This window comes from Rhinopithecus bieti, unplaced genomic scaffold (assembly GCF_001698545.2).
Source record: "Rhinopithecus bieti isolate Rb0 unplaced genomic scaffold, ASM169854v2 scaffold_54056, whole genome shotgun sequence".
NCBI lineage: Eukaryota > Metazoa > Chordata > Mammalia > Primates > Cercopithecidae > Rhinopithecus > Rhinopithecus bieti.
Genome location: NW_016821158.1, coordinates 107,924 through 121,562, shown reverse-complemented (window position 1 = coordinate 121,562; position 13,639 = coordinate 107,924). Strand labels below are relative to the sequence as shown.

Genomic DNA, 13,639 nt, shown 5'->3' with positions numbered 1-13,639 from the left:
CCAGGATGGTCTTGATCTCCTGACCTCGTGATCCGCCCATCTCGGCCTCCCAAAGTGCTGGGATTACAGGCTTGAGCCACCGCACCCGGCCTGAGATTGCATCTTAAAAAAAAAAAAAAATAAGGAGCCAAAGAATAAAGGGATCCAGGAAAGAGGTGGCTAAGAAAAATGGGGGTTTCCTGGAATATGTACTGCTGATTGAGAGGTCAGAAAAACAATACTATGAAAACATGATCAAAGGTGTAGTATGCAAGAAGAAAAAGCAAGTAAGAGCCGTAAACTGGGCCAGGTGTGGTGGCTCACGTCTGTAATCCCAGCACTTTGGGAAGCCGAGGTGGGTGAACCACCTGAGGTCAGGAGTTTGAGACCAGCCTGGCCAACATGGCAAAACCCTGTCTCTACCAAAAATACAAAAATTAGCCAGACGTGGTGGCACGCGTCTGTAATCCCAGCTACTCAGGAGGCTGAGGCAAGAGACTCACTTGAACCTGGGAGGTGGAGGTTGCAGTGAGCTGAGATTGTGCCACTGCACTCTAGCCTGAGTAAGAGTGAGACTCTGTCTCAAAAAAAGAATAGTAAACTGTTTATAAGTTATGGTTTTTGGTTTTAATATGAGACAACTAACTAGTTAAATCAGAAGGAAGAATCAGTGGGTTTCAAGAAAAAAATAGGAATAGATTTTGCACAATTTGTGGTGTTCGGACTAGAACTCATGTTTGCATATTTCAACTTCACATTAAGGCCTATTTCAACACATAGGAAAATGTTTAGCATCAAGAGAATAACTTTACTTTGGCAGTACATTTGGCTTTTTTTTGGATTCAGCTATTTTGAGGGTAAATAAACATTTTTGCATAGTCATGGTCTTGGTTATTGGCTATTAATTTACTCTTCTTTAAGATAAAAGAGCCAGGGCAGGGGCCGGTGGCTCATGCCTGTAATTCCAGCACTTTGGGAGGCTGAGGTGGGCAGATCACGAGGTCAGGACATCGAGACCATCCTGGGTAACATGGTGAAACCCTGTATCTACTAAAAATACAAAAAATTAGCCGGTGGTAGTGGTGGGCACCTGTAGTCCCAGCTACTCGGGAGGCTGACGCAGGAGAATGGTGTGAACCTGGGAAGTGGATGTTGCAGTGAGCCGAGATCGCGCCACTGCACTCCAGCCTGGGCAACAGAGTGAGACTCTGTCACAAAAAAAAAAAAAAAGAAGGGCTGGACGTGGTGGCTCACACCTGTAATCACACCACCTTGGAAGGCTGAGGTGGGCAGATCACTTGAAGTCAGGAGCCCGAGACCAGCCTGGCCAACATGGTGAAACCCCATCTCTACTAAAAACACACAAAAAAATTTCTGGGCGTGGTTCCACACATCTGTAATACCAGCTACTTGGGAGGCTAAGGCAGGAGAATCGCTTTAACACGGAAGGCAGAGGTTGTGGTTGCAGTGAGGTGAGATCACGCCACTGCACTCCAGCCTGGGCGACAGAGCAAGACTCTGTTTAAAAAATAAATACATACGTAAAATAAAAAAGGCAACTTGTCAGCTCTGATTTTTTTTTTTTTTTTTTTTGAGACAGAGTCTCACACTGTCACTCTGGCTAGAGTGCAGTGGTGCAATCTCGGCTCACTGCAAACTCCACCTCCCAGGTTCAAGCAATTTTCCGTGCCTCAGCCTCCCAAGTAGTTGGGATTACAGGCGCGTGCCACCAGGTCTGGCTAATTTTTTTGTATTTTTAGTAAAGACGGGGGTTTCACTATGGCCAGGCTGATTTCAAACTCCTGACCTTGTGATCTGCCCGCCTCAGCCTCCCAAAGGGCTGGGATTACAGGTGTGAGGCGCCGCGCCCAGCCAACTCTGATCTTATTATTAAAATTGCTGATAGTTGAGCATGAACCAAATAAACATTCATCAGTTCTCTCTCAAAATGATTCCCTAGGATTTCTTTTAATGCAGCTATCACCCCTTCTCCCTTATCATCTCTTACATTGTTTAGACTAATACATGATTAAATAGAAAGATAGTTTTCTGCAGTTTTTAGTTCAATTCTATTATTAATTTCAGTCATAGCTTTCAAAGGGAGTTATCTATAGTGTCTTAGTCTATATATAAGATTCCACCCAAGTTATTATTAACCTAAGAAAAAAGGTAAATTTTATGCCCTGGCTTTGATATATAGTACTAACAAAGCTTCTCAGATTAAGAATGAAAGGCTTTTCAAAGAAGGAGAGAAGGCTAAGGAACTAGGAACGATTCTAGATTAAAGCAAACTAATAAAACTTGAATACAAACATAACAGAGGTTCCTAGACTAGCCTCTGGATTTAAAAAGAAAAAAAGCTGCGGGATAGGGGCGTGGCAGCTATAAAGAATACGGGACAATCCAATCCAATGTGAATATAGATTGTATATAGTACCACATCAATGACAGACTTGTACTGTGTAAGTCTGTAAGTAAGTCTGTCATATGGAAAGATAGCATTGTTCTTAGGGAACAGATCCTGAAACATTTTGGGGTGAAGGATTATGGTATCTATAAACTACTCTCAAACTGTTTAGAAAAAAGTGTTGCAAAATTTCTACAATTGGTGAATCTGGGTGAAAGGTATGGTGGTGGTGTTCATTTAACTAATACATTTTTTTCTAGAGATGTGAAACTTTTGAAAATTGAGAACTTGGGGATAATAACATGACCTTTAGACTAGGCATTAAATTGTCTTAGGTACGACAATCGCTTTTGTTTTTAGAGTCCAGGTCTCGCTCTGTCGCCCAGGCTGGCGTGCAGTGACATGATCTCGGCTCACTGCAACCTCCGCCTCCGGGGTTGAAGTGATTCTCCTGCCTCAGCCTCCCAAATAGCTGGGACTACAGGCGCCTGCTACCACACACGGCTAACTTTTTGTATTTTTAGCAGAGACGGGGTTTCACCATGTTAGCCAGGATGGTCTCAATCCCCTGACCTCGTGATCCGCCCGCCTCGGCCTCCCAAAGTGCTGGGATTACAGGCGTGAGCCACCATGCCCAGCCCCGATTCCTTACTCTTTATCTTTTGTGTTAACTACTGTAGGATTTTGCTCTGTGGTTACCAAGAGGCTTACAAAAAAATTTCATAGTTACGACAAGCCATTTTAAGCTGATAAAAATCTTGACTGCATTGAAAAACTACACTTCTGCTCTGCCCATCCCCCCACCAATTCTAAATTGGGTGTCACAGTTTCCATCCTAATAACAACGTACAGTATTCTTGAAAACTGCGGAGAGGAGAATTTAAGTGTTCCCACAACAAAATTAGTAAGTATGTGAGGTAATGCGTATGTGAATTAGTTCAATTAGTCACTCCACAACATATACATATTTCAAAACAACATGTTGTATACAATAAATATGCACTTTTGGCCAGGCATGGTGGCTCACACATGTCATCGGAACAATTTGGGAGGCCAAGGCTGGAGGACCACTTGGGCCCAGGAGTTTGAGGTTGCAGTGACCTATGATTGTGCCACTGCACTCCAGCCTAGGTGACAGAGAGAGACCCTGTCTCAAAAAAAAAAAATAAATATGTAAACAAATATATTTATATTTATTTTGTCAAAAATAAGAACTATGGAAAGAGATACACACACACACATGCATGCACACATTCATGCATACTTACATACATACTAACTATAGTTCAAGTTTTATCACAAGGGAAAGTGAAGGGAAGACGTGTGACCGCCTTACCGCAGCATCAACATTAGCAGGTGAGTCTCCATTAGGGTCTGCCAGCATAGAAATGACACTAATCATGATGGTTTCCACTGTGTGGATAGGCAGCCAGCGTTCTTCTGGCTTTTCATAACCATACTTATCTTCCCCAGGCTCATGAAGAATAGAAATGCACACATCACCATTTTTATCAACTGCAAAATTCAAGAAGAGGCTTGTTTCATATATTGCTAATTTGGTTATACACAAAATTATCAATTACAAATGTGACCCTGATTCACACAGTACCTTTATCAAACATGACACATACACAGAAGTTAATGTCCAAAATGGAACGTGTTGACTTTTTTAGGAAGACTATAGTATAGATTTTACCAAATACACAGGATCCATCTGACAAACCCAGTAGGAATGTAAGCTATCTTTTTCATTTATGTAAAACATAAAGCTATCTAGTATGTAGATGGTGCCTAACATTTACATGTCCTAAGTATAATATAATAAATGAATAAATAGCAACTATTGGATGCATTCTTCATTTGCAGAAAGCATATTTTTCCAAATACCAGCAACTGAGTTTCTATGTAATGGCTTCCTAGTTTCCCCACTAACTTACCGACTTAAATTAGTGATAGTCAGAGGCCGAGAGATTTTCCTAAGAAATGTATTTTTACAATCATATAAAGGCAAAATTGTATTTTCTGGGAAAGGAGTATATTCAGATTCACAAAACAAACATGCCATACTGCCAATGAAAACTCATCAACATATATGACACTCATGAGACCTCCTTTCCACGAACACATTTAATAAGAAAACATCCTTATTTTAGGAGACATGTATTGACCTGTTTAAGTGGTTCGGCAAAAAGTAAAATACTACTTATTGATTTAAAAAAAGATCTTAATCCACTAATTCATTTATACATCATCCAAATAATCCCTATTGTGAAATGAATCTTTTATGGTAACGTTTACCCACTGTAAATTTTTTTTAAAAGCATACTTTGAGGAAGAAATTTTAGAAAAGAATTTGAGTAGTGACAATATTTATGTATATTTCATTCCTAACTTATCCTATATAGTCTAACAAATTTGTGAATAAATATAATTCTAAATCTTAGTTTTCCTTTCATAACATCAGTATTTCTGCTGTTATGAACTCTGGGTAATCAGAATCAAAGTCTGTATATACCAATCAATATCACTGCTCTCTTAATTCAACAAATTCTTATTTTTTGGTGTTGTTTGTTGTTGCTGTTTTGGTTTTTTTCGAGACAGGGTCTCACTTTGTCACCCAGCTGGAGTGCAGTGGTATGATCCCAGCTCTGTGCAGCCTTGACTTCCCAGGCTCAAGCGATGCTCCTGCCTCAGCCCCTGAAGTAGCTGGGACCGTGGGCACATGGCATGATGCCTGGTTAACCTGGCTTTTTTTTTTTTTTTTTTTGGTAGAGATGGGGTCTCACTCTGTCACCCAGGCTGGTCTGAAACTCCTGGCTCCAGCCATCCTCCCACCTCAGCCTCCCAGGCAGTTGGGACCATAGGCACATGGCACCATTCCTGGCTTTTTTTTTCTTGGTAAAGATATCGTCTTACTATATTGCCCAGGCTGGTCCCACACACTTGGGACACTCCCACATCAGCCTCGCTAAGGGTTGGGATTACAGGAAAGAGCCCCTGCGCCAGCCAACAAATGCCTACTGCATGCCAGGCACACATGTGATAGAGAAGTACAGCAGTGAATATATGACAGGAAAGGCCCGCGTCTTCAATGTTTTATGTATGAGTTTTTCTGTAATTAAGGTTCCTCTTCCCAATCCATCCCTATCTGCTAGTAAAATCTATTAACTAAAATAGAATCAGGGCAAGAGTAACATTGAGGGCCAGGCATGGTGGCTCAAGCCTGTAATCCCAGCACTTTGGGAGGCCAAGGAGGGTGGATTACCTGCGGTCAGGAGTTTGAGACCAGCCTCGCCAACGTGGAGAAATCCCATCTCTACTAAAAATAACAAAATTAGCCAGGTATTGTGGTACACGCCTGTCATCCCAGCTACTCGGGAGGCTGGGGCAGGAGAACTGCTTGAAGCCAGGAGGTGGAGGTTGCCGTGAGCCGACATCATGCCATTGCACTCTAGCCTGGGCAATGAGTGAAACTCCATCTCAAAAAAAAAAAAAAAAAAAATCGAAACTTGTAACGCTACAAAGTTCAGCATAGAGTATTACTATTTTACAATGTTTTCTGTACTTATTGTGTAATAAGGATTTTTTCCAAATCATTTTCTTTAAAATATGCTATTAAGTATGTGCACAGAATTCTAACACCACAATATAAGATCCATTTTCCTTTTTTAAAAAAAAAAAAATCAAGCTATCGCTAATCCGGGATCTTTACATTTTAACCTTCTCGTGTCATTTTAAACATACAGTTTATTTTAGAATGAGAAGATTTTTAGGCTTAATGCCTATTATCAAACTGTATTTTAAAGGACTGTATCAATTTATACTGCCATCAGCAATCTGAGATGTCCGTTTCATTGCCTCGTCAAGATGAACATTTTCCTTTATTGATGCTGTTTAAATTTTATACATGACATCTGGTTTAATTCACTTTTCTAAATGCTTTGGGGTGACAACTTTCCACAGATATCACCTGTATGTCTCTCCTCTTCTGTGAAATGTCTGTTCTCATCCTTTAGCCAGTTATGGACTTCATGTTTACTTTTCTCTTGCCAAAACGTTTCTCAGTTTTCCCCGTATAATTTTTGCCTGTTACTTTTTTCTTTCATTTCAGTGTTCACTAGAGATGGAACTAAGCTACCTGGGCCGGGCACAATGGCTTGGCCCACTGTAATGTACGGCTGGCCTGTAATCCCAGCACTTTGGGAGGCTGAGGTGGGCGGACCTCCTGAGGTCAGGAGTTCAAGACCAGCCTGGCCAACATAGTGAACCCATCTCCAAAAACAATACAAGAATTAGCCAGGCTTGGTGGCACACACCTGTAATCCCAGCTACTCAGGAGGCCGAGACAGGTGAATCACTTGAACCTGGGAGGCGGAGGTTGCAATGAGCCACTGCACTCAAGAGTAAGAACTCCTCCAAAAGAAAAAAAAAAAAAAAAAAAAAAAAAAACACCCAAACCAAAACAGAACAAAACTAAGCTACCTAAACAATGCATACACTTCTAGCTATCTCCTTTTTCTTGAGGTCATGCATCTAAAATTCTGAAAAACTGATTTACCCTCATCTTCTCTATTTACTTACTACTCGGGTATTCCTTTATTCTCCTAGAAACTGGCTTCTTCTCCCTAGCAGGATGCTACAGCTGTGTCCACAAGTGGTCTGGATAACATATTTATTCTCCTGGGTACTTTTACCTACCTGAAGTCACCCCTCTGGGCCAAGACAACTAATACTATGACAACACTTTGCTGGATAATTTTCCTCCCCTGGCGTCTGTGGTACTCTTGTTTTCCCCAGGTTCTTGAACCATTGTCTCACTCACTTTCTAGTTTTCATCTTCCTTAATCTGACCTTGGATGTTATCCTAATCCCCAACATTAACTGTACTTTCCCTAGGAAAATTAACCCATTCATTATCATGTTATCTATCATCTTGATACAGTAACTCCCAAGGCCCTTAAGCTCAATGCTGAACCCTAGACTAGCTTTACCTAATTATCTAACTGGATGTAGCAAGTACACCACAAGAAAAACTGAATATATGTAAGGTCAGTCACATAAAACTATTTCCCTATAATAATTTTATAACATCTCTATAATTCACCTACTATACAATTTACCTATTTGAAGAACACAATTTAATGGTTTCTGTCTAGTATGTCTACAAAGTTGTACAATCAATACCACAATCAATGTTAGACTATTTTCACCCTACAATGAAACCCAGTACCAATCAGCAACCATTCCTCAATCCCCCCACTTCCCCTCCAGCAGTAAGGAACCACTAACCTACTTTCGGTCTACTTTCGGTCTCTATGGATTTGTCTATTCTTGACATTTCATATAAAGAGAATCGTAACCTGTCATCTTTTACGACTGATTTTGTTCACTTAGTATAATGTTTCCAAGGTTCATCTATGCTGTAACATGTATCACTACTTCATTTCTTTCTTTTCTTAAGAAAACAGTATCATGTAATTCATTTCTTTTTATTGCCAAACAATATTCCATTACATGGATCCACATTTTGTTTTTCTATTTATCAATTGATGACATTTGGGCTGTTCCTACTTTTTGGCTGTTATGAATAATAAACGCTGCTATGAACACTCATATTCAAGTTTTTTCTGGACATGTGTGTTCAGTTTTCTTGGTTATTTTCCTAGGACTGGAACTGCAGGGTCATATGGTAACTATGCTTAACCTTTTGAGGAACTGCCACACTCTTTTCCAAACATCCGCACCATTTACCTTCTTGCCAGTAGTGCACTGGGGTTCTAATTTCTCTACTTCCTCATTGACACTTGTTATTATATTTTTGATTATAGAAATCCTAGTGGGTAAAAAGTGGTATTTCATTATAGTTTTCACTCTATAATTATTTTTGCAAATGGCCAGTCAATCCTAAATTCTTACTTCTCCATTACCATCCACCTCTGGCAGTCAAGTCAAAGAAACTAAACTGCCCTTCCTGCGACACTATTCTTAGTTCAAGCTTTTACTGTTTTGTACTCAAATTATTGCTAAAATGCTCTACCTCCCTGCTATCTCTGACTTCCCCTTCCAATCTTCTATGAGTATAATCTTTCAAGAAGGAAAATGTAAGAGGAACCTATTACATAGCTTTTATATTTTTTGTCATTTTCTCTTTTTGTCATGACAACCTACTATTATGCACAGCTTTAAAAGTCATTAATTAAACAAGGCCTTACAGCCTCAACAGTGAAGTTCAAGCCAAGCATCATCTTCGTTCAAAATTCCATCTAAGACCGGGCGCGGTGGCTCACGCCTGTAATCCCAGCACTTCGGGAGGCTGAGGCAGGCGGATCACTTGAGGTCAGGAGTTTGAGACCAGCCTGTCCAATATGGTGAAACCCTGTCTACTAAAACTACAAAAATTAGCCAGGCGTGGTGGTGGACGCTTGTAATCCCAGCTACTCAGGAGCCTGAGGCAGGAGAATCACTTGAACCCAGGAGGCGGAGGTTGCAGTGAGTCAAGATCGTCCCACTGCACTCCAGCCTGGGTGACGGAGTAACACTCCGTCTCAAAAAAAACGAAAAAAAAAAAAGAAAAGAAAAAAATAAAAAGTCTCTTCAATCTGAAAACAAAACACAACACGATTTTATCAGTTGTCCTCTTAAACTACCTAGGTGATTGCTATCTTCTTACCAGAAGGGAAGTCTCCCATGTATTTGCTTACATGTATGTTTTCACTTAATTTTCACAGATAGAAAACATAGGCCTGGCATGGTAGCTCATGCCTGTAATCTCAGTACTTTGGGAGGACAAAGTGGGCAGATCACTTGTGCCCAGGAGTTCAGGACCTGCCTAGCCAACAACATGGTGAAACCCATCTTTACAAAAAAAATACAAAAATTAGTTGGGCGTGATGACGTGTTCTTGTCGTCCCAGCTACTTGGGAGGATCACTTGAGCCCAGGAGGTCAAGGCTGCAGTGAGCTGTGATAATGCCGTTGCACTGCAGCCTGGGTGGCAGAGTGAGACCCTGTCTTAGAAAAAAAGGACGGGAAAGGATGGGAGAAAGGGAAGGGAGGGAGGAAAGGAGCGAGAGAGGGAAGGAAGGAGAAAAGGAGGGGCAGAGTGGGGGAAGGAGAGACGGAAGGAGGGAGGGAGGCAGGCAGGCAAGCTAGCTTAAGGCTCCAAGAGGGTTTGCCTAGAGTTACACAGCTAATCTGTGGTGAAGCCAACATTCAGAATCTGTTATATCTTCTTCGAAACAGGTGCAAAACGATTGCCTATTATAATCAAGTAATGCAAGTGAAGGTAGAAGAAGAAACTGCCGAAAGCCTAGGAAGAGATAAAAGTCAAAGCACAAGAGGCAAGTGTCACCCCATTCATGCATGCCCGCATCATGCAGGAATACGGTTAATGCATTCTGCCACAAACTGTTAGAGATACTTTCCCCTTCTTACTGGTAGGAAAAATAACTCTCTTTTATGATCACTGCTGCCTTAGATGCAATAAAATATGCTAAGTCCCTTGGCTCCCAGTACTTTTCCATTTGCCAGTTCCAGTCTCTCATAACGCCCATCTGTTTTTCAAGCCTTGGCTTCTATTACATATTCCATATCCTTCCGATAAATCCTTGTTTAACTTCATTCAATCATTCATTCCTGTCTGATTCCAGCTTAAACTAATATATACGTGTTTCTATTCCCTGCACCCAGAAGTCTTGATGATGAGAAGCAAAACGCAAATTAGTATAATAGCCTAAAGAGACAACTCTGATTACATAGTCAAAATAATTAGAAAAGAAATCTCTGCAAGTTCTATCATACAAAACAAAGCCAAAAGTTCAGAGACTGTTTTACAAATATAGCTTATCTAGCCTAACCTCTGGGGATTTTATTTTACTTTATAAAACAGAGAAATTTTCTTTTTATTTTTTAAATAAGACATAGTTACTGGGGGCTTATACACAGGGGAGAGAGTCCAGCGGCAGCTGGCTAGGCAGGAGAACTGCCGCAATGTGGATTTGAAGTGGTAGCTCTTCTTTAAGTAAAAAAAGTCAATGTCATCGCTACATGCACAGCCATACTAGATGCTTTCCAGGCTTAAAAAACATAGTATGTTGTTTCATATGACACTGTCAGTAATCTTACACCTAAGAATATACACAGAAGAGTTGTCCATGGTATAAAATAATAGGAAAACTATAAATTACAAAACCAGGTTCCATAATTTCTGTGTTCTTTGTAATAGCCAGTGAATCACCTAATACCTTGATAATTATTCGCTTAATTATAGGAGCTCTACTGATGTCACGCTCCGTAACCGTGCCTCTGGTTTAAAATACGAGTCTCAAACCAAACTGAAAACTAAGTAAATAAATAAAAAAATAACTTTTCCCCCATGATCTCTGTTTCTCTTTCTCTCTTTTTTGAGACACAGTCTCACTCTGCTGCCCAGGCTAGAGTGTAGTGGTGTGATCTCAGCTCACTGCAACCTGCACCTCCCGGGTTCAAGCGATTCTCGTGCCTCAGCCTCCCAAGTAGCTGGGATTACAGGTACGTGCCACCATGCGTGACTAAGTTTTATATTTTGAGTAGAGACGGGGTTTCATCATGTTTGCCAGGCTGGTCTCCAACTCTTGACCTCAAGTGATCCGCCTGCCTGGCCTTCCAAAGTGCTGGGATTACAGGCATGAGCCATTGTGCCTGGTCTCTCCTCCTTTTAAAGGTTTCAGTACACAGCCATGTGCACAATGAACACAGTACAAACATGCCAAAGCAATTTCACTGAGAAACAGATCTTTCTTATTGACCTTCAACACTTCAATGACAGGTCATCACATTTACAAATGTAAAAGTAAAACTAGATAAACTTACCATTTGGGTGCCAGATTTCTGTAATGAATTTCATTTTAGGAGGTCGGAGGGGATAATCTTTTGGGAAAGTAAGATGAGCCTTAAAAACACCACCTTCACTGGAAAAAAGAACAAAAAGAAGTTCTTGCCTATAAGTTCCTGCTTTTAAGTATAGAATTGTTAAAACAAATATAAAACAAGGGGGCCAGCACTAACACCGAAAATGAAGTTAACAAATAATCTGGATTCCCCACAGGCAGTTACTTTCTCAAATAACTAGTTGAATAAACTGTCATCGCTATCACTTTAATCAAACTTTCAAGAGAGCTAGTAAAATGAAATCATCTGCTAAAAAGACATTCAGACCAGATCAGATCAGATCACATTACTGCTATGCTACAAACCCTTCCATCACTTCCCAATGCACTTAAAATTCAGAAGGTTTAACATCACCAGTTTCTCTACGTTGATTTCAAACTGTCATTCCTCTCTGTTCTAACCAGTCTTTTTTTCTGTTCTTAAACACATCAAACCCTTTCTCATCTCAAAACTTATGCACATTTTCTTTTTCCTTATCTAGGAACAGATATACTGCCTCCATCTATCCATTTATTCATTTGATCATTTAACAAATATTTACTTGGCATTTATGTGTCAAACTCTAGGGGTATAGCAGTGAAAAAAACCTCAAGGAGTTGATATTCTAGTGACTTTCCAGAACAGCACTGTAAAAGAGAACTGCAATATTGGAGATGTTCTGTATTTGTGCTGTCCAATAACATAGCCACCAGCCACGTGAAATAAGCCCGTGACTGCTACTTCAGACAACGCACCTCAGACCACTCACACTGAATTAGCAATTACTCTCAAGGAATCACCAAAAGAACAATACAGTGACTTGTATACACTAACTAAGACCAAAGAGATCCAGTCAGCCTTAAAGGGCAAAAATACTAAATTCCTGTCTTGTGGCCTTGGCACTAAATGTTTCCTCTGTTGGAAATACCTTTCTCCCTTTGTCTTCTGATTATCATTCAGTACTCAGCTTAAACGTTACCTCTAGAAAGATTTTATTTGACTAAAATCTAAACTAGCCACCAGGTCCCCTCTAGTACATTGACCACTTAAAATTTCTTTATTGCAATACCATTTGCACACGTGATTCTTCTATTGTAATGTGTCCAACCATTAGAGTCATGATTGCGGTTGTTTCAGATCAGTGAGAAATGAAATTCTCAGCTCATTAAATGGTTTCCATTCACTGAACAAACACACATTGATTACTCAGGTACTCTAACCACTGGTCTACATAAAAGGATACAACAGAGAATAAAGCATTAGAGAGCACTGGGGAGCTTATCATTTTAGTGGCAGAAGGAAAATATCTACCAAGAAAAATTATCAGTAGGAAGTGTGGTCATGGAATGATATGAGGAATCTATTGTTAAGTTTTTAAGAGCAGGTATTTCTAAAATTAGGTCACTTGTCTTTAAAGAAAAAGTGGGAGGCCAGACACAGTGGCTCATGCCTGTAATTCTAGCTACTCAAGAGGCTGAGGTGGGAAGGATCCCTTCAGTCCAAGAAGTTGAGGCTTCAGAGAGCTGTGATTGTGCCACTGCAATGCACTCCAGCCTGGGAAACAGAGCTGGGCCCTGTCTCAAAAAAAAAAAAAAAAAAAAGAAGACAGGAAAGAACAAGCGAAAAATTGGGGGTGTGTTGGTATACACATAGAAAAATGTCCAGAAACAGGACATCAGTACATAACAACAGTTAACTAACAATAGTGTAGCGTTACGAGATCTTTTACTCTCTGCTCATTTTAATATAGCTTGAACTGTTCACAAGCAAGTATGAATTTTTATCGCTTTTTCTGATCATAAGACATGGGGGAGGTGAGATTAAGTTTAAAACAAGACACAGATCAGCCAGGTATGGTGGCTCACGTCTGTAATCCCAGCACTTTGGGAGGCTGAGAGGGGTGGATCACGAGGTCAGGAGATTGAGACCATCCTGGCTAACATGGTGAAACCCTGTCTCTACTAAAAATACAAAAAAATCAAACTAGCTGGGCGTGGTGGCGAGCGCCTATAGTCCCAGCTACTCGGGAGGCTGAGGCAGGAGAATGGCATGAACTCAGGAGGCACAGCTTGCAGTGAGCCCAGATTGCGCCACTGCACTCCAGCCTGGGCGACTGAGCAAGACTCTGTCTCAAAAAAAAAAAGAGAGACAGATCATTAACACCAAACATTCCTGAATAATTAGGAAATGTCACAGGACTCACAGTATAAAAAGTCAGTGACCTTGACCATACAATTTTTTAAGTAAAACGCAGTAAGAAAAAAAAACTGTAAAGGGTTAAAGAACAGGGTAGTAAAGTACTTAAGCATAATAAACAGGACAATTTATACAAAAAGTTTAACAGTTG

The 13,639-nt window shown here is 40.4% G+C and overlaps 1 protein-coding gene across 1 annotated transcript in view; it reads right to left on the bottom strand.

The window, feature by feature from the left end:
* UBE2G1 (ubiquitin conjugating enzyme E2 G1) overlaps positions 1-13,639 on the bottom strand; it is a 106,358-nt gene that overhangs the window by 17,526 nt on the left and 75,193 nt on the right. The window contains exons 3-4 of the mRNA XM_017860189.1: positions 11,236-11,333; positions 3,723-3,901 (exon numbers count right to left, since the gene is read on the bottom strand). Coding sequence (XP_017715678.1) covers positions 3,723-3,901; positions 11,236-11,333 — 277 coding nt within the window. The remainder of the gene's footprint in view (positions 1-3,722; positions 3,902-11,235; positions 11,334-13,639) is intronic.